General features: G+C 42.0%; 1 protein-coding gene across 1 annotated transcript in view; it reads right to left on the bottom strand.

Moving 5' to 3' along the window:
- Window positions 1-458: 458 nt before the first annotated feature.
- The window catches only part of LOC126235105 (allatostatin-A receptor-like), a 426336-nt gene continuing 405728 nt past the window's right edge, over window positions 459-21066 (bottom strand). Inside the window, exon 3 of the mRNA XM_049943840.1 lies at window positions 459-557. Within this exon, the coding sequence (XP_049799797.1) occupies window positions 534-557 (24 nt within the window). The 3' untranslated portion in view covers window positions 459-533. The remainder of the gene's footprint in view (window positions 558-21066) is intronic.

Here is a 21066-nt window from a genome sequence, read left to right as displayed (position 1 = left end):
GTTTATACGATGTGACGACCACCAGAGACAGGAGAAAAAAAGACTCGCTCAATCCAGATGTGTCACTGCGACCAAAGGTAGATGAAACCTCACACTGTTATTATTTGGCAGCTCGTAGTTCACTGAGTACTTCAGTCACATTACAGCATCCGTTCAGAAGTGTTATACACGGCGGGGAGCTCTGGTAATCCGTAGCGTAACGTTCAGTTATTATGGAGAATTACGAAGCACCATCTGTAGACCGTCAATCCCGAAATAAGTGATTCCACGGGGAAGTTTTAAATACAAAGATTTTACCTGTATCGTCACAGGGTTTTATTACAAGCCAACTAATCTTTACAACTAATGTAGTGCACAAAAATTTGATATCTATATTTCACGTGGCGCAACAAACGAAGCATGTATATGAATAGTTCTTCCTTTACACATGTGTATGCTTTTAACTGCACTACTACTACTACTACTACTACTACTACTATTACTACTACTAATAATAATAAAACTGACTATATAGTGTAATTTCACCTGCGGACTCAGACAGGAACATAGGTGTTTACCTGAAAAAAATGGAGAAAAGAAAGATATTTTAAAATTTATCACAGTGAGAAAGGAACCTGATAAAACACTAAGTATCAAATAAATCACGACAATATTAGTCATATGAGGCGCTATTTTTAAAATATAGAAATTTATTTAATACGAAATTTGATAATGTTAGATTATAATTGATAATGAACAAGGGAATCGATTATCTAGATATAATTGTGTGCACTTGCAGAACACAATCATGAAAAATTCCTTAAAATTGTGTATATGTATAATTCACACTCAGAAATGTTATATATTACTTAGTGACTGATTTGAAATGAACTTCGGATGGTGAACGGCTTCATTTACTTTTAAACGATAGTACTACTAATTCACCAACGAGTGGATTAGACTTCCATTCATTTTTTATAGCAATTGGTTGTAGTCAAGTTTATCTACAACTATTCCTTCACTTCTTCTGCATATAGTTTCTCTCATTCATTCAGTAGTGTGAGTATTACAATAATCCAACAATCCTGTACTAATTCTATCTTTGAATTTTTTTTTTTTTTTTTTTTTTTTTTTTTTGCTGCTGTAACGGTCGCGATTTTTTGGAAGTATGTACACCTTCCGAATTGAATAGTTTTCACACTCTCAACAAGGTTAGTAACTACGTATGCGCATAGGGACACACACACACACACACACACACACACACACACACACACTCTTTACAAGCGTCGAACTGTCCTTATCGCGTTGTTGAGGATGTGGGAAGCTGAAGCGATTTTTTCCAATGAAAGAGCTAGTTGAAAATGAAGAACAACGCACTCAATGCACTGGGTCCACATGGACGCCTGTAGGTTAGTCAGTGATGCCAGTAGTCAGTCACGGCGGTTTTGAGACGAAGTTAATCTTTCGTCAGAACAAAGTACAAAACAGAGGTGTAGGAGAGGACTCGTGTCACTCATAGCTGAACCTGGGTCCAGATAGAGAGTCCACTGCGTATCATCGTTTCAGACTGTGGCCAGCAGTTAACTCATGATTTCACTCTCTTGCACACCACGGACAGACATACACACATGCTCACTCCGTCAGCTCAAAAAGTTTTGAGACTGGGTCAATAAAAAGCAGAGAAAAGTTAGATAGTTCGAGTACAATGCACAGAACGTTCAACCAATCCCACAAAACTATCATAAAAGTCCTTCTTTGTAATGTTGTTCAGATCTTGTTATGTCTTCAGAACGATTACCCTTCATGTAAATTTATGAAGTTTGTGGTTATGTGATAGCTTCGTATTGGTAACGTGCGGACCAGCGGTGATTCTTTTGCAGAAAAGATTTGGCAGCGCTTTGCATTTTAATCAAGTGACGGAAGGTGATTACGCGTCGTTGCTTTTGTTCAGAAACCAAAGTAGATGTTGAAGAGTAATTCGGGGATGACGATTGCATCTTTCAACACCTGTTCATAATGCACAGCCTGTGGTTACACGACAGTAACATCCCTGTAATGGACTGACCTGCACAGAGTCCTGACCTAAATACTATAGAACACCTTTGGGGTGTTTTGGAATGCCGACATCGTGCCAGACCTCACCGACGGACATCGACACCTCTCCTCAGCGCAGCACTTCGTGAAGAATGGGCTGCCATTCCACAAGAAACCTTCCAGCACCTGATTGAATGTATGCCTGCGAGAGTGGAAGTTGTCATCAAGGCAAAGGGTGGGCCAACACCATACTGAATTCCAGAATTACCGATGGAGAGGGCCACGAACTTATAAGTCATTTTCAGCCAGGTGTCCAGGTACTTTTGATCAATAGTGTATGTTTCGTAAGTCACCTGCGCAATATAGTGTACAGTAAAGTGGTATCCATTCATTTAATATGTTAACCAACATTGTAACTGTAACATACCTTTAACGCCATCAACTTTTTTCTGGTATGTTAGTGGATAGTTCCATATCCTTCTTAAAACTTTTGATATACTATTTTTCTCTAAATACCCTTTCTGATACTGACAGATTTCCATCCAAGAACTCTGAAATGGTTTTTAACTATCATCTACACTTGTTTCATCCCTTCCAGTCTCTCAGATCTTACATTTGCGTCACATAGTTATGTAAAAAAGACTTTACTTGCTTAAATATCTTTTATTCGCACAATTTTTGTTTTCGTAGTATTCCCTTACATTTTCAACTTCTTTGACAACTTTGATTCACTGTCTATGAATGTCTTAAACTGATTTTCCATTGCTGTATTTAATTCATCCTTGCTGTACTTTCTACAACGATACTGCTCAGTTAAGTGACCATTGCCTTCAATATTGAATTTTAGCAGAATTTCGCAGCTTAGTGACATCTTGCTTACTAGAACATATTACTTTTTTAATTTCATTTTACGTTCCAGTATTACTGTGTTGCTTTGAGATAGTATTTGTAGACAAGAATGCTTTTAATACTTCTGTCCTAATAGTCCTGATGATCTACATCTACATCTACATCTATACTCCGCGAGCCACCTTACGGTGTGTGGCGGAGGGTACTTATTGTACCACTATCTGATCCCCCCTTCCCTGTTCCATTCACGAATTGTGCGTGGGAAGAACGACTGCTTGTAAGTCTCCGTATTTGCTCTAATTTCTCGGATCTTTTCGTTGTGATCATTACGCGAGATATATGTGGGCGGTAGTAATATGTTGCCCATCTCTTCCCGGAATGTGCTCTCTCGTAATTTCGATAATAAACCTCTCCGTATTGCGTAACGCCTTTCTTGAAGTGTCCGCCACTGGAGCTTGTTCAGCATCTCCGTAACGCTCTCGCGCTGACTAAATGTCCCCATGACGAATCGCGCTGCTTTTCGCTGGATCATGTCTATCTCTTCTATTAATCCAACCTGGTAAGGGTCCCATACTGATGAGCAATACTCAAGAATCGGACGAACAAGCGTTTTGTAAGCTACTTCTTTCGTCCATGAGTCACATTTTCTTAGAATTCTTCCTATGAATCTCAACCTGGCGCCTGCTTTTCCCACTATTTGTTTTATGTGATCATTCCACTTCAGATCGCTCCGGATAGTAACTCCTAAGTATTTTACGGTCGTTACCGCTTCCAATGATTTACCACCTATGGCATAATCGTACTGGAATGGATTTCTGCCCCTATGTATGCGCATTATATTACATTTATCTACGTTTAGGGAAAGCTGCCAGCTGTCGCACCATTCATTAATCCTCTGCAGGTCTTCCTGGAGTACGTACGAGTCTTCTGATGTTGCTACTTTCTTGTAGACAACCGTGTCATCTGCAAATAGCCTCACGGAGCTACCGATGTTGTCAACTAAGTCATTTATGTATATTGTAAACAATAAAGGTCCTATCACGCTTCCTTGCGGTACTCCCGAAATTACCTCTACATCTGCAGGTTTTGAACCGTTAAGAATGACATGTTGTGTTCTTTCTTCTAGGAAATCCTGAATCCAATCACAAACCTGGTCCGATATTCCGTAAGCTCGTATTTTTTTCACTAAACGTAAGTGCGGAACCGTATCAAATGCCTTCCTGAAGTCCAGGAATACGGCATCAATCTGCTCGCCAGTGTCTACGGCACTGTGAATTTCTTGGACAAATAGGGCGAGCTGAGTTTCACATGATCTCTGTTTGCGGAATCCATGTTGGTTATGATGAAGGAGATTTGTATTATCTAAGAACGTCATAATACGAGAACATAAAACATGTTCCATTATTCTACAACAGATTGACGTAAGCGAAATAGGCCTATAATTATTCGCATCTGATTTATGACCCTTCTTGAAAATGGGAACGACCTGCGCTTTCTTCCAGTCGCTAGGTACTTTACGTTCTTCCAGAGATCTACGATAAATTGCTGATAGAAAGGGGGCAAGTTCTTTAGCATAATCACTGTAGAATCTTACGGGTATCTCGTCTGGTCCGGATGCTTTTCCGCTACTAAGTGATAGCAGTTGTTTTTCAATTCCGATATCGTTTATTTCAATATTTTCCATTTTGGCGTCCGTGCGACGGCTGAAGTCAGGGACCGTGTTACGATTTTCCGCAGTGAAACAGTTTCGGAACACTGAATTCAGTATTTCTGCCTTTCTTCGGTCGTCCTCTGTTTCGGTGCCATCGTGGTCAACGAGTGACTGAATAAGGGATTTAGATCCGCTTACCGATTTTACATATGACCAAAACTTTTTAGGGTTCTTGTTTAGATTGTTTGCCAATGTTTTATGTTCGAATTCGTTGAATGCTTCTCTCATTGCTCTCTTTACGCTCTTTTTCGCTTCGTTCAGCTTTTCCTTATCAGCTATGATTCGACTACTCTTAAACCTATGATGAAGCTTTCTTTGTTTCCGTAGTACCTTTCGTACATGATTGTTATACCACGGTGGATCTTTCCCCTCGCTTTGGACCTTAGTCGGTACGAACTTATCTAAGGCGTACTGGACGATGTTTCTGAATTTTTTCCATTTTTGTTCCACATCCTCTTCCTCAGAAATGAACGTTTGATGGTGGTCACTCAGATATTCTGCGATTTGTGCCCTATCACTCTTGTTAAGCAAATATATTTTCCTTCCTTTCTTGGCATTTCTTATTACACTTGTAGTCATTGATGCAACCACTGACTTATGATCACTGATACCCTCTTCTACATTCACGGAGTCGAAAAGTTCCGGTCTATTTGTTGCTATGAGGTCTAAAACGTTAGCTTCACGAGTTGGTTCTCTAACTATCTGCTCGAAGTAATTCTCGGACAAGGCAGTCAGGATAATGTCACAAGAGTCTCTGTCCCTGGCTCCAGTTCTGATTGTGTGACTATCCCATTCTATACCTGGTAGATTGAAGTCTCCCCCTATTACAATAGTATGATCACGAAACTTCTTCACGACGTTCTGCAGGTTCTCTCTGAGGCGCTCAACTACTACGGTTGCTGATGCAGGTGGTCTATAGAAGCATCCGACTATCATATCTGACCCACCTTTGATACTTAACTTAACCCAGATTATTTCACATTCGCATTCGCTAATAACTTCACTGGATATTATTGAATTCTTTACTGCTATAAATACTCCTCCACCATTGGCGTTTATCCTATCCTTGCGGTATATATTCCATTCTGTGTCTAGGATTTCGTTACTGTTCACTTCCGGTTTTAACCAACTTTCCGTTCCTAATACTATATGCGCACTATTTCCTTCAATAAGCGATACTAATTCAGGAACCTTGCCCTGTATACTCCTGCAGTTTACCAATATTACGTTAACTTTTCCTGTTTTTGGTCTCTGAGGACGGACGTTCTTTATCAACGATGCTGATGTTCTCTCTGGTAAGCCGTCAGGTATTTTATCGTTTCGCCCAAGGGGGGGTCCCTCTAACCTAAAAAACCCCCGTGTGCACGCCACACGTACTCTGCTACCCTAGTAGCTGCTTCCGGTGTGTAGTGCACGCCTGACCTGTCTAGGGGGGCCCTACAGTTCTCCACCCAATAACGGAGGTCGATGAATTTGCAACCATTATAGTCGCAGAGTCGTCTGAGCCTCTGGTTTAGACCCTCCACACGGCTCCAAACCAGAGGACCGCGATCGACTCTGGGCACTATGCTGCAGATATTAAGCTCAGCTTGCACTCCGCGTGCGATGCTGGTTGTCTTCACCAAATCAGCCAGCCGCCGGAAGGAACCAAGGATGGCCTCAGAACCCAAGCGGCAGGCGTCATTCGTTCCGACATGTGCTACTATCTGCAGCCGGTCACACCCAGTGCGTTCAATAGCTGCCGGAAGGGCCTCCTCCACATTACGGACGAGACCCCCCGGCAAGCACACCGAGTGCACACTGGCATTCTTCCCCGACCTACCCGCTATTTTCCTGAGGGGCTCCATAACCCGCCTAACGTTGGAGCTCCCTATAACTAATAGGCCCGCCCTCTGTGACTGTCGGGACCTTGCCGGAGAATCGGCCACTGGCCCAACAGGCGAGGCATCCTGTGGTGGCTCGGAAACGATGTCATCACCACTAGGAAGCACCCCGTACCTGTTGGAAAGGGGTAAGGCAGCTGCCACGCGGCCAGATCCCACCTTCGCCTTTCGGCCAGGCACGCGCGAGCCCACCACAGTCCGCCATTCACCCTGGAGTGATGGCTGACCGGTAAGATGCTCACTGCCGGAAGACGCAGCGACATCAGGGGTTCCATGCGATTCCAAGGCCACCGAAGTAGGCATAGGTCTCACCACAGTTGCCCCAACGCCACTACGAGCCGACGCCTGCGCCTCGAGCTCGATGAGCCTAACAGACAAAGCCTCCACCTGCCCCCGAAGAGTGGCCAATTCTCCTTGCGTCCGCTCACAACAACCACAGTCCCTACACATGACTATGTTTACCCTACTCTATACGGTGACAAATTCCCAAGATAATCTTCTGATGAGCTACTCTGATAATCAAGAAACACTCACTGAAATACGAGACGCGAAAACTACGCTAGGTTTTCCCAGAAAAACTATTTAAAAGCTAAGCGCAGCAAATAAGTACAAAATAAATTTCTCTCCTAACGATCAAGAACTGTTAGTTTCTATGCAGAGCAGATAAACACAAATAGAATCCCTTCCTTAGTGGAAGGTCGTAAACAAAATGCAAAATAAACGCTTTATACAAACAGTACTCGCTGCTGCTGGTGCTCTCGCTCTGGCTGTCACAAGACAATATGTCTGAGTATCTCCTACTATGACGAAATAAATTAATCTAATCGCCATGTTTGAGATGTCTTCGTGGGTTTCCAAGCGCTCAGGTATGTATACTTTATGGATTCCATTTTATTTTACCAGACAGTTCTGTGAATTTTGGAAAACAGGACTGAAGATTTGTGAAATGAATCACAGGCGGCGAGAAAGCCATGAAGGACTGTTGAACACCAGATTTCTGACTTAGCCAGCTTATTTGAATTTCTAATCCCACCACTTAGCACAAGGCTGTCAAGGACAATGCTTCTGTTCACACAATTTAAACGATACTTTTTTCGTAATGTGATGCGACAGCTCAGTGTTCTCAGAAGACGGCAAACAATGTTGGAGTTGTAGTCTCCTGGGATGAAGATGAGGGGAACCTCAATTGCCCTGTCCTTGTGTGGCTACTGTGACCATCAAAGTCTTAGAGACACTCAGTTATTAACAGCAGTACACAAAGACCAGTTATTATGAGACTGCATAAGGTATAAGTTTTATTTAGTCGTGTTCATTTTTTTTTTTTTTTTCAAAATTGTTTCGAGGTGAGGGATTGTATGGTTGTGCCTCCTTTGAGTTATCTCTCATGTCTAAATGACACACATACTAATTAGGTGACCGCAGGACAGAAAATCGACTAAAACCACTTAAGGGGGGTAGGACGTCAAACGGGCCGTCTTGGAGCAGAAGAGACACCACAGGACCTTTTAATTTCCACTGTCTATACTTTTACGAATAAATTCATAAAACTTTATCAGCATGACCAGGAAGGATTCAGGTTTCACAGTCATAGCAGTGGAATTTCAAAAACATAACATAATAATTTTTCACTTATATTGGCTGCGTTTGTTGCTATAGGTACACATTTCTCATAAGTAAGAGAGATTCTTCGAAGAATTTTGCACAGCCTATAAACCATACTTACAGGTGTATGAAACTGTAGAAAAAATGAATGTGCTATTATATTTTAAACTTCATGTTTAGAAGAAAATCAAATTTTATAGTTAATTATCTCATTTTACCACAGTTTTTAATAGACTTGGAAAATTCTAGAGTTTCATACACCTGTAAGTACGGTTTGTATGCTGTGCAAAATTCATCGAAGGATCTCCCTTATTTATGAAGAAAAGTGTACCTATAGCAACAAATGCAGCCAATAGTAAGTGAAAAAAGGTGAAATACAAATGTAAAAAAATAAATTATTTTCTTATATTTTTGAACTTCCACCACTATAAGTGTAAATCCTGAATCCTTTCTGGTCATTCTGACAAAGTTTTATGAATTTATTTTCAAAAGTATAGACAGTGGAAATTAAAATGTCCTGTGGTGTCTCTCCTGCTCCAAGTCGTCCCGTTTTACGTCCTACCCCCCTTAACCAGAAAAAGAAAGCTGACGCGCTTATGGGAATTACATACGACTCTACAGTCAGTACACGAAACAATGTAGTTATCTCCGAGTAGCAGGAGAATACAGCGTGCTTAGAATTGAAAAAAAAATGGACAGGTAATTCCTGTTTTCGAAATGGGTCATCGGATAGATAGGCATATGTATAATACGATATCGCTGAAGTAAGCCTCTTGCAGAATTTTGAAACATGTTTTATACTCGCAAGTTTTGACCTTGCTGGGGACCAAACATTTTCTATGTAGCCATCAATACAAGTTGTGTAAACCCAGCTCGCTCTCTTCGTCCACGAGACCTAGAAGATATTAGATACCAGCGTCCAGGTTGATACCGCTTTAGATAGAGTCCCAAATCTCCGCTTAATTAACAAAACGAAAGCATACGGAATATGAGACCTCATGCGTGATTTCATTGAAGAGTTCCTAGGAAACGTAACACAGCATTCTTAACTTCAGATGTAAAAGTAATGTTGGTCGGAAGTTCAAAAAATGGTTCAAATGGCTCTGAGCACTATGGGACTAAACTTCTGAGGTCATCAGTCCCCTAGAACTTAGAACTACTTAAACCTAACCAACCTAAGGACATCACAAACATCCATGCCCGTGGCAGGATTCGAACCTGTTACCGTAGCGGTCGCGTGTTTACAGACCGCAGCGCCTAGAACCGCTCGGCCACTCCGGCCATCAGGTCGGAATTTCCATGAAGCCGTTGTATATAGAGAAGTCACAATGCTGGAAAATTGTAGGATCAACTTTCAGTACAAGGAATTGCAGCTAATTCTCAGCTTGAACAAATGTAACACGTTTCAGATTACAAGTCGAAAATTCGGTATACTACGATCATATGATTGTCGAAGAATACGTGGTAGCAGTCACATCAACTATAGAAGGTGGTCAGAAACTGTCTGAAAAGCTTGTAAGGATATTGTAGGGGAGAATACGCTGAGAAACAGAAAAAAATTCTATACGTTGCACTATTTCCGAGTTAATTAACACGGAAGTTAGCCAATCAGGTCTCCGCGAGCGCAGATTCAAGCAGTCTGCTAGATACAAATCGTGTGAGTTGTTGTAGCGAAGATGATAGCTCACGGGATTGTTCATCCTTTGGCTCTGTTTAGATCCTTACTACCGTCTACTACCGATTCTCGTTCGGTTTTAGAAAACCAAATGAAGAACATGTTTGGCAACCCGTCTCTGGCGGGTCAGTTGAATTTGTGGCTGACTTCAATGCAAAGTAATTCGGGTATCGATTTTTTTCTCAACAATTGTTTCTCAGTATCACCTCCCTTGCAATACATTTACAAGATTTTCATGCTGTTTCTGACCACCTTGTTATATTTGGGAGTATGTGTACAGAGCGGTATAGAGTGGAACGATCACAAAAAGACTGCTAGACTGAGTTCTATTGGAAGAATCCTCAGGAAATGCAGCCAAACGACAGAGGAGGTAGCTCACAAAAACTTCACACACCGATGTCGGAGTATTGCTCGTCAATGTGTGACCCTTGCCAGGTAAGACTGACAGAGGAAATCGAAGAAGAAAGGGGAATTTCGTCATAGCTGCTTTTAATAAACACAAAACCATCACTATTATGCTTATCCAGTGGCATATGCTATAGAAAAGGTGTTGTCGAGAAGGAGTAGTTTACGGCTAAAATTACGAGAGCGTACAGTCGCAGAAGGGTCACCCGATAACTTCTCTTGCTCCTAAGGACCTACATCTCGTGAAGAGATGATGAAGATACAGTTAGAGAGACAGGAGTTCACATGGAAACATACCAAAAGTCGTTCTTCCGGTGCACCATTCCCGACTGGAACTGGTGTGGGGGCATGGTGACAGAGGTACAGAAAATACTCTTCGTCACATACAATTATATGACTTGTGGAATACGGATGTACACTCCTGGAAATTGAAATAAGAACACCGTGAATTCATTGTCCCAGGAAGGGGAAACTTTATTGACACATTCCTGGGGTCAGATACATCACATGATCACACTGACAGAACCACAGGCACATAGACACAGGCAACAGAGCATGCACAATGTCGGCACTAGTACAGTGTATATCCACCTTTCGCAGCAATGCAGGCTGCTATTCTCCCATGGAGACGATCGTAGAGATGCTGGATGTAGTCCTGTGGAACGGCTTGCCATGCCATTTCCACCTGGCGCCTCAGTTGGACCAGCGTTCGTGCTGGACGTGCAGACCGCGTGAGACGACGCTTCATCCAGTCCCAAACATGCTCAATGGGGGACAGATCCGGAGATCTTGCTGGCCAGGGTAGTTGACTTACACCTTCTAGAGCACGTTGGGTGGCACGGGATACATGCGGACGTGCATTGTCCTGTTGGAACAGCAAGTTCCCTTGCCGGTCTAGGAATGGTAGAACGATGGGTTCGATGACGGTTTGGATGTACCGTGCACTATTCAGTGTCCCCTCGACGATCACCAGTGGTGTACGGCCAGTGTAGGAGATCGCTCCCCACACCATGATGCCGGGTGTTGGCCTTTGTGCCTCGGTCGTATGCAGTCCTGATTGTGGCGCTCACCTGCACGGCGCCAAACACGCATACGACCATCATTGGCACCAAGGCAGAAGCGACTCTCATCGCTGAAGACGACACGTCTCCATTCGTCCCTCCATTCACGCCTGTCGCGACACCACTGGAGGCGGGCTGCACGATGTTGGGGCGTGAGCGGAAGACGGCCTAACGGTGTGCGGGACCGTAGCCCAGCTTCATGGAGACGGTTGCGAATGCTCCTCGCCGATACCCCAGGAGCAACAGTGTCCCTAATTTGCTGGGAAGTGGCGGTGCGGTCCCCTACGGCACTGCGTAGGATCCTACGGTCTTGGCGTGCATCCGTGCGTCGCTGCAGTCCGGTCCCAGGTCGACGGGCACGTGCACCTTCCGCCGACCACTGGCGACAACATCGATGTACTGTGGAGACCTCACGCCCCACGTGTTGAGCAATTCGGCGGTACGTCCACCCGGCCTCCCGCATGCCCACTATACGCCCTCGCTCAAAGTCCGTCAACTGCACATACGGTTCACGTCCACGCTGTCGCGGCATGCTACCAATGTTAAAGACTGCGATGGAGCTCCGTATGCCACGGCAAACTGGCCGACACTGACGGCGGCGGTGCAAAAATGCTGCGCAGCTAGCGCCATTCGACGGCCAACACCGCGGTTCCTGGTGTGTCCGCTGTGCCGTGCGTGTGATCATTGCTTGTACAGCCCTCTCGCAGTGTCCGGAGCAAGTATGGTGGGTCTAACACACCGGTGTCAATGTGTTCTTTTTTCCATTTCCAGGAGTGTAAATATAGCTTCGAAACATTATTGTCTTATTATTTAATTCTAAAGTGTTGTTAATAGGTAGAAATAGTGCTGTAAAGTATTTCATCGATCTGTGGAACTTGTGTGGAACGCCGTGTAGCGTGTGCATCTCTCACAGAGACATTCCGGTGTAGCTACTGTGGCGCATCGTCCGCTCCTACTTGCAGGCCTCTCTCTGGCGCTGACATCCGCGCTGTCAGAAACATGCATGCCGGGCCCGATATCCTGCCGCTGGCGAGTCAAGTGGGGCTGGGCAAAGTCACATCCTGTCAAATCCTGGATTCACATGAAATTTACTGGCGGCAAACTGTTCCCTCAGTTCTTCAGCTTTGGAATTCGACGTTTGAAATATTGGGAATCACTTAAGAGGTCGGCTGTTTTCAATGAACACTTGAGAATCGTCATAACCATTTCCATCTTTCGCAGGAATCTTAAGGTCTTGCAACAGATAAAAATGCCTTTTTTCAGTATATCAGCAATTAGAAACATTTCTGTACAAAGCTTATATGATTAGAAAAAAAATGGAATGTCTCATAATACCACTCTATTTTGTTAAGGGTTTCCGGAACGCCCTATACTTGCAATGTTAAAATAACGCTTATAAATTACATCTTTCCTCACAAAGTATTTGAGGTAGGAAGTTGAACTTTTTACAGATTATTTATTGGAATATGGGCTACAACTTAACACAGGGATTTTACAAAATTTTAGTTCAGTTATTAAAGATGATTTTTTTTCAATTGTAATGAAAATTCGCAACATTTTTTTGCAATTTTTTATTTATATATTCAAAAATATACAGTTTTTTCGAAAAAGGCTGTGTTAAATTATGCAGAAGGTAATGTGTAACATTTACTGAAAGTTTGAAACAAATGTGTTTGGAAGATCCTTAGAAAACATGTAATTAGTATGAGAAAATAAAAGTTTTGGGAACCGAGCGACAAAGATTGGATTAACTTTTTAGTGCATTCCAGGTCCATAGGATGGATTATCTTCATCCTCTGCAAACTCCTCCTCCAGCTTCCTCTTGTTCCTCCTCCTGTTTACTCTTGCTTGTATTTCTACCCTCTTTACAGCCCTGTCTGCAGCCCGAAGGCGTTCCTTGTCTAAAGCAAGCATCGCTCGTACCATGTTAGAACCTGTCTTCATTCCCATATTTCTAAATACCTTGCACCTTATAATGTTGCCATCATTGAAAGTCGCAACAGCATCATACACACCAAAGTGAAGTGTTTCTATTCCAACAAATACAGTCTTGGGGATTCTCGACCATATAACACTATTTACACTTTCATTGGGGTTTAGAGTTTTTCCGTGAATACACTTTTTCAACAGTTCACGTGCTGCTAAGTCTCTGAAAATAGGTTTTATCACCTCCATTATTGCATGAGGCAGACTATGCTTATGAGTGTACACTTCACCAGTTAGCAATCCTTTGTTATATTTACACCAACTGTCTTCTTCTTTGGGACACAAGCTATGTTGGCGATTTTCATCGTCTTTATTGTTTACAGTAATAGCACATACCTTTGGCTTTCCAACATTTCTCCTTTTCTTAAAAGCCTTCAGAGGATTTCTAATAACTTTACTTTTACTCATTATTATACTTCAACAAAACAGAGACTCAAGAAACAGAATTAATTACGAATATTTTCGAGATAACGACAGAGTAAATAAACATGAAACAATCGACAATCACACCAGCGATATATATTGAACCATCACAGGTTAGCCACAACACATACTTTATCTCACATCACTAAAATGTACCTGATGAACACGGACGTTAATAATAACACCATTTGACAGCAGTTTAACAGCGCCACAGTGGGTCACGCCCATGTAGAACACATTTCAAAAAAAATTTAAAAATAGTTGTAGTCTTCGGAATTGAATAAATTATATATCTATTAAAAGGTAATAGTCTGCAGATTCAGAAAATGCAAAAAAGTAAAAATTGAACTTTTCATGATTTTGAGCCTTTCCGGAGCCCCTTAAAAGAGTTATCAGCTTAAAAGCCCAGCATCTGTCTATAAATGCCTCCCGCCTTTAAAGAGGATACAGTAATGCTGAAAAACTTTTAAAATGGCGTTTGACCTAGAGAGAGAGATAAAAAAGTAAATGTTTGACAGTGCAGTTATAACCTAACTCAAGGTCTGAGAACACAGGTAATGGAAGTGCTTCTGATGCAAACTGAGTTAATGATTGACAAAGTAAGACGACTATTTATAAAATACGTGTGTTTCTGTCGAAACATCAGACATCTTTTCGTAATCTCTGTTGGTCCGTTATTGACGGGGGACATCGGTTGGTCAAGTAATTGTCAATCTCAATGAAATTCACCAACATCCGTGTAACTTACGATGTTATTTTATTTCATTTTGAAGGCTACCAGTTTCAGCACTTCATTATGCCATCTTCAGGCCCAATGTGCATGTCTCTAGATACACGAAAATGTCTGGATGTCGTGAATTCAATCATTGTACAAGTGCTTCATTCGAAGACATCGAGAGATTTATGTATCTAAATGACATTTTCCTTTATTGGGAGAGATGAACGTGGTGCCTGACGGTGGCATAATGAAACGCTGAAACTGGTAACCTTCGAAATAAAATAAAATAATATCTTAAGTTACACGGCTGTTGGCGAATTTCATTGACACTGACAAATCTTTTCCTAATGATCAGTGAGTCTTTTAAGTTGCAGGTATGGTTAGAGATTGAAGTGCCTCTGCGTTATTTTTATGCAATAACAAAAGTCTTGCGCCCTAAAACTTTTTCAAGTAAAACAGGTACAAGTGTAAAACATTTGATGTACTGTGCTTGAAGACTTTTTGGTATACACTATATACACAGAACAATACATATTCAATTGTACAATACTTCATCCCATGTAGGCTTTCACGGCCGGCGTCTTCATCAGTAAACACTTCCGGGCTAAGTTGCCGTGGTCGATCTGTAGAAATTCTTCTCCCTGACGTTTCGTTCTCAACTACGGAGAACATCTTCCGAGGTGAGTCGACGACTGGCTGCTACGAGCTGGGGCCGCCGCTTATATGGAGATCGTAGAGGGCGCCACCGCACGTCACGTGGCGTCGATGTGTGGCTATCTCTGGCTATCGTCTGTTCTCTCGATTGCAGGCAATCGATTGTCACGTGATTGATGCAACGTCGACCGTCGTATCTTATCCAATTTTAATCCTTCTTCTTTACGATTAAAATTGTATTGATGTTTGTGGATTTCAATTGCCTCTCTATACATACGTGTATAATAATGCGACGTCCTCGCTAGCACGCTTATCTCACCAAATTTTATTTCGTGATCTCCATCCTTAAAAACATGTTCCGCTACTGCCGATTTGTCGATATGTCCCAAGCGACAGTTTCCTTTGTGCTCCGTCAACCGTGTATTGATGCTTCTTTTTGTAGTTCCTATGTAAACCCTGCCACAACTACACGGAATTTTATATACCCCTGGGTTGGCTAGGGGGTGACGAGCATCTTTTGTTGATCTTAGGCATTCACTAATTTTCTTAGTAGGTCTGAAAATAGTCTCCACCTGAAACTTGGCTAGTACTTTCCCAATGCGATCCGTGATGTTATGGATGAACGGAAGAAATACTTTTCCAGCTGATGGTTGTTGCTGTCTCCTATTTTTAGACATTTTTCTACTTGGGTGAAGTGCTCGGTTAATCTCGTTTTTCGTATAACCATTTTTCGCAAAAGCCATTCGTAAATATTTAGTTCTTCTTGTAAGTAGCCTGGTTCACAAATATTATTGGCCCTATCCACTAGTGTTTTTATGACCCCCCTCTTTTGCCTAGGGTGGTGGTTTGAGTTCTTATGGAGGTAGCGATCAGTATGTGTACCTTTCCTGTAGACCTTATGGCCTAAGGTCCCAACCGCCCGTTTGATAACTGACACATCCAAAAAGTTACGTTGTTCGTTCTTCTCTTTCTCCATAGTAAATTTGATCTTTGGGTTGATGCTATTTAAGTGCACTAGGAAATCATTCAAGTCTTCTTCCTCATGAGTCCATATTACAAAGGTATCATCCACATACCGATACCACTTCGAGAGGCTTTTTTTTGGCCGACTGCTGTGCTTGATGGTCAAAATATTACATGAACAAATTCGCAATTGCGGGGCTTAGGGGGCTTCCCATGGCTACCCCATCAATCTGTTCATAAAATTCACCATTGTACTGAAAATAGGTCGAGGATAGACAGTGTTGGAACAAGGCCACTATATCAGTAGGGAACATATCGGCTATATGAGAGAGAGCTTCATCAACTGGAACCATAGTGAACAAAGACACTATATCAAAGCTGACAAGGATGTAATTAGGACCGACAGTAATTTCCCTCAGTTTCTCAATGAAGTGTAGAGAGTTTTTAATATGACTCTCAGTTTTGCCTATGTAAGGTTGTAACAAGGAGGCAAGGTGTCCGGCTAGTTCTTGGGTAGGAGCTCCAATTGCGCTAACTATCGGTCTCAAAGGAACATCAGGCTTATGTATCTTTGGTAATCCATATAAGAATTTTCTCTGACCTGCGTCACTGCTTGCATCCTGTCTTGGGGAAGATATACACGTTGGAAGTGTTTCTTTGCCTCTTCAGAGAGACCAAAGTCTTTATCACGTTCCTTATATATATGGCCAGGTTCGAGGACCTAATGATTTGTTATGTCAATAAGTTGAGTTTGCCTGAAGATCTACGAACCGCGCGGGGTAGCCGCACGGTCTGGGGCGTCCTGTTGATGCATTTAAAAAGAAAATCGCATTTTAGAAGAGACGAATTCTGACAAACACAGTCCAGTTCTCTGAATTATTGCATTAAACAAAACGCGACGTCTGAAGAAATCGTTGTGACCTTGAAAGAATTACAGGGACAGTTTTCTAAGCGTTTTGGCTACACTGCCAGTGTTACGTCTACTTTCGAGTTGTCTACGAGAGTGTTTGCCATTTCTGCTGAAAGCGCCACTGTGCATGTGCAGACTGATCTGCAACGTAATTCTCATTGTAGAAACAAATACTTTTAGGTTAAAACACTCCAGAATGTCTTCATTGGTTTCCTCAGGTTCAGTTTCCACGTCTGGATAACGAAGTTGCAAAGGTAGTACAATATTTCCATAAACATTTTTTTTTTCAATTTTCAAAACCAATACGGGTTTTGAAAATTGAAAAAAGAAATGTTATTAATATATTTATATCAGTATGTTTACGGATAGAAGTAAGGAAATCTTAGGAAATATTTTACGTCGTTAAACTTCTCGCTACATTAGGTGTGGTTAAGGAACATATCAAATTACAGAAGGGCTAATTGGCAATGCCTCAGTTCTTCCGCTTCCATCGACAAGATTCTTAGTTTTTGCGTGAACACATTATTTTATTGATGAAATTATGGCAGTGAAATAATCTGTTAACTGGGTTTCTTTAAGGTAGACTTTAGTTACAATGTTATCATGATAAGTTGTAATTCATTTGTATTACTGTAGTGTATACAGACTGTTCCAGGCCGGATGGTCAGTACTCAAGGATATGACAAGAACGATCATTTGAAGCACAAAAGTCGGTGACCGTGGGCTCAAAAATGCGTGATGAAGAGCTACGAACACTTCTTCATCTCCGATACTGTGAAACAAATCTCTTCTCCAATAAGCCCTTTTTTATCCATATTTTGAGATTTGGTAGTATGGACTAAATCAAGAAAAATATAGGCTCTAAAGTGGGCGCTAATGTGCACACCTTAAGAACTACGAGCACTTTTTCACCTTCGCTACTATGAAACACATCTCTCCTACTGAACAATAGGTCATTGCTCCGAAGATGTGCAATTTAATACCCCATGTTCACCAACGTTTTTTGGTTCACATGGTCATTCCTGTAATTACCCAAATATTGGCCATTTCTGCAGGGACACCCCGCACTTTTCAGTGACTTTTTGTTAGTTACTTGAACAAAACAGACAAAAAAGAAATTAATTAATCAACGCCACAATATCCTCTCTCGTTATCTGAAACAGGCTGACGACAGGCAGTTTTTCTGCACCACGCCTGTGGAAACCTGCTGATTCAGAGTGAAAAAGTCGTCAAAACAAGTCTAAGCATATTTTCATTCACAAACAAAGTTTTTTGATGGTTCGATAAGGAGTGACAAAAACATAGACAGCTGGGGTCTCAACCATTATTTTCCTTCTTTAAGTTAACGTATGGTGGTTCAGATCCCCGTTTTTTGCCGTCGGTTTCTGCGATTCCTTTAAATCGTTTAAGGGTATAGTCGATTTCCTTTTCCATCCTTCCCAACCCGAACTCCTACTTCGTCTCGAATGATCCCGTTGCCCACGGAAAGTTTAAGCTTCATTTTCTTGTGTGTTATTTTTCCCAAATATTGTCTACTGAAACACTGAATGCAAGTATCCCATGAAGTTTAGCTCATCATACTTGCCAATTATCGAATACAATGATGTTGACCATAGTTAGGAACAGTAAAAAGTCGTTCATGATTGGTTGCCCGAAATGTTTAGAATATTTCACGTGAAAATTATACTACTTTGTGCGAGAAAACTATTTTCTGACATGATTTCTTCGAATAACTCTCTCCGTAAAAAATACAGATGTTTCGAGCTACTTCCACTGCTTTCACCCGACTATTAAATTCAAGGAGAACGAAATGTCACAAATGTCAGATTTTTTACCGTTTCCAAAACTTAAACAATGCTCTTCATAACCTTAAAATATGAAAGGTTCAGTAACGCTCTGCATTAACGATACTAGAGCCTCAAGTAAGATATGAAAACTAATAAATGCACTTATAGCATCCAGTTAGATTTTTATGCACGTGTACACGGAGGGATATTAATGAAGTCTTATTATAAGATCGAGGACGCTTTATAATTTCTTCACTGAACGATGCGACATAATATGTAAAGTGAATCGCCACCAAATAAGGAAAGATTCTATGGTTAGGTAACAAAATGAGGTTTCTAAAGCAAGACGAGAGAAATGTAATTGATTCCCTTGATCAAGGAGCTGTTTTGTGAGTGCTCATAGTACTTTGCTTGAATAATATCACTAATGCAGTGGATGGAGGTAACAGGAGATGCAGATGTGTGTGTGTGTGTGTGTGTGTGTGTGGTTCTGGACATACTGTACAAAAGAGGTAACTTCCGTGGGTGGAGCGAAACAGTGAGCGGGAGGAAGGATTATCCTTGGGCATTGAATGTAAATACGTAAGTAAAAACTAGATCCAAGTTAAAAGTATGATGTTTATACAATTTTCTTCTGTGGGATGTTGACTTATGGTTTGAGTGTGTATCGGACGTATTCTTTAATTAGAAGATTACGTGTGTGTCCTAATGCTGTCTCTAAGTTGCTGGGAACAGAAGGGAAGGTAATCGCAAAATGAAAAGAAGGAGTAAAAGGGGTGAGACCAAAAAGAATGGAACATCCTCAAAGAAGGTTCAAATGGTTCAAATGGCTCTCAGCACCATGGGACTCAACTGCTGAGGTCATTAGACCCCTAGAACTTAGAACTAGTTAAACCTAACTAACCTAAGGACATCAATAACATCCATGCCCGAGGCAGGATTCGAACCTGCGACCGTAGCGGTCTTGCGGTTCCAGACTGCAGCGCCTTTAACCGCACGGCCACTTCGGCCGGCCCTCAAAGAAGGAAATGACAGAAATATAATAGTAAAGATACAAATGGATAAAGTGGGAGTAATATTCCTGTCGAAGAAAACAGTCTGTATATGTTAGATTTCAATTTTAATATGGTAATCCATTCTTGATAGAAGTATGTCGGATGTTTTTGTTCATCCGGAGATGAGTGCTTAGTAATTAGGGCATTGGATGTTTCGTTTACCCATAGGTAAAATGGCTCTGAGCACTATGCGACTCAATTTCTGAGGTCATCAGTCGCCTAGAACTTGGAACTAATTAAACCTAACTAACCTAAGGACATCACACATATCCATGCCCGAGGCAGGATTCGAACCTGCGACCGTAGCGGTCGCTCGGCTCCTGATTGTTGCGCCTAGAACCGCACGGCAACTCCGGCCGGCGCCCACAGGTAAGTGCGATGTAAATAACATTACTGTTTGGTTGCGCCCCAGGGTAATTAATGTAATGTGACTGCATGATTTGAAGGTTTGGTATATAGCTGGCTGAATGGTATGACAAGTTGGTCCAGGCAATAACTCTTGCATGCTATAGAGTGTAGGCAGTTATGGGATAGCATATAGAAGTGTAGCTGCACTGTAGGAACCTGAGAACTATGAACAGAATTTGTGTGGTTGATGTACGGTGATTTTACTTGTAACATCTGTCTACAATAAATACAGAATGCATTCATACTTATTGCACAGATTACAGAGACATTTGATATTGTTGTGGCTTTCTTTTCCAAGTTAATTAATTAACTCTGTCATTCAGGATAGATGTTCCAAATTTTTTGTTTTTACAATTTTAACGGGGAAACTTGTGATAAAGAAGTCTGCATTTTTGTACCTTTATGTATTTGTTATTAGGATTGTTTTCTGTATGTTGAGAATGACGAGGCGTTGCGAGGGAAGCATCCGAACCAGACGAGAGTCTCTTTGCCTCTCCTCGTGCGCGGTTAAAGAGCTCGGGCTGGAGCGGGTTCGGATGGTGAAACACCGACATCCCCGAGTGGGCCATGGGCTGTCGAGAGGGTGGTTCAGCTGATGTGGCGACTAAGTTAGCTGCGCCACCGCACCATTTACTGTTGGCGTGACACTGTCGCTAGAGAGAGAGAGAGATAGAGAGAGAGAGAGAGAGAGAGATAGACAGACAGACAGACAGACAGACAGAGAGAGAGAGAGAGAGAGAGAGAGAGAGGGAGGGAGGGAGGGAGGGAGGGAAGGAGGGAGGTTGTCTGCTCCTTTCAAACAAGAGCCACTGGCCTTCGTCAGCAGCTGCACAATTGACAGAACCATGTCGCCCGATGACTGTGACTGCGACAGGACGATCTAAAGGCCTACGTGGAAATTACAATGACTTATTCATGTCTAGTTGCAGCGCACGAGTCCCTATTAGCCAGCTCATCATA

This window comes from Schistocerca nitens, chromosome 2 (genome assembly GCF_023898315.1).
Source record: "Schistocerca nitens isolate TAMUIC-IGC-003100 chromosome 2, iqSchNite1.1, whole genome shotgun sequence".
Classification (NCBI taxonomy): domain Eukaryota; kingdom Metazoa; phylum Arthropoda; class Insecta; order Orthoptera; family Acrididae; genus Schistocerca; species Schistocerca nitens.
Note: the sequence above shows the minus strand (reverse complement) of the source record. Positions and strands in the feature narration are given on the sequence as shown.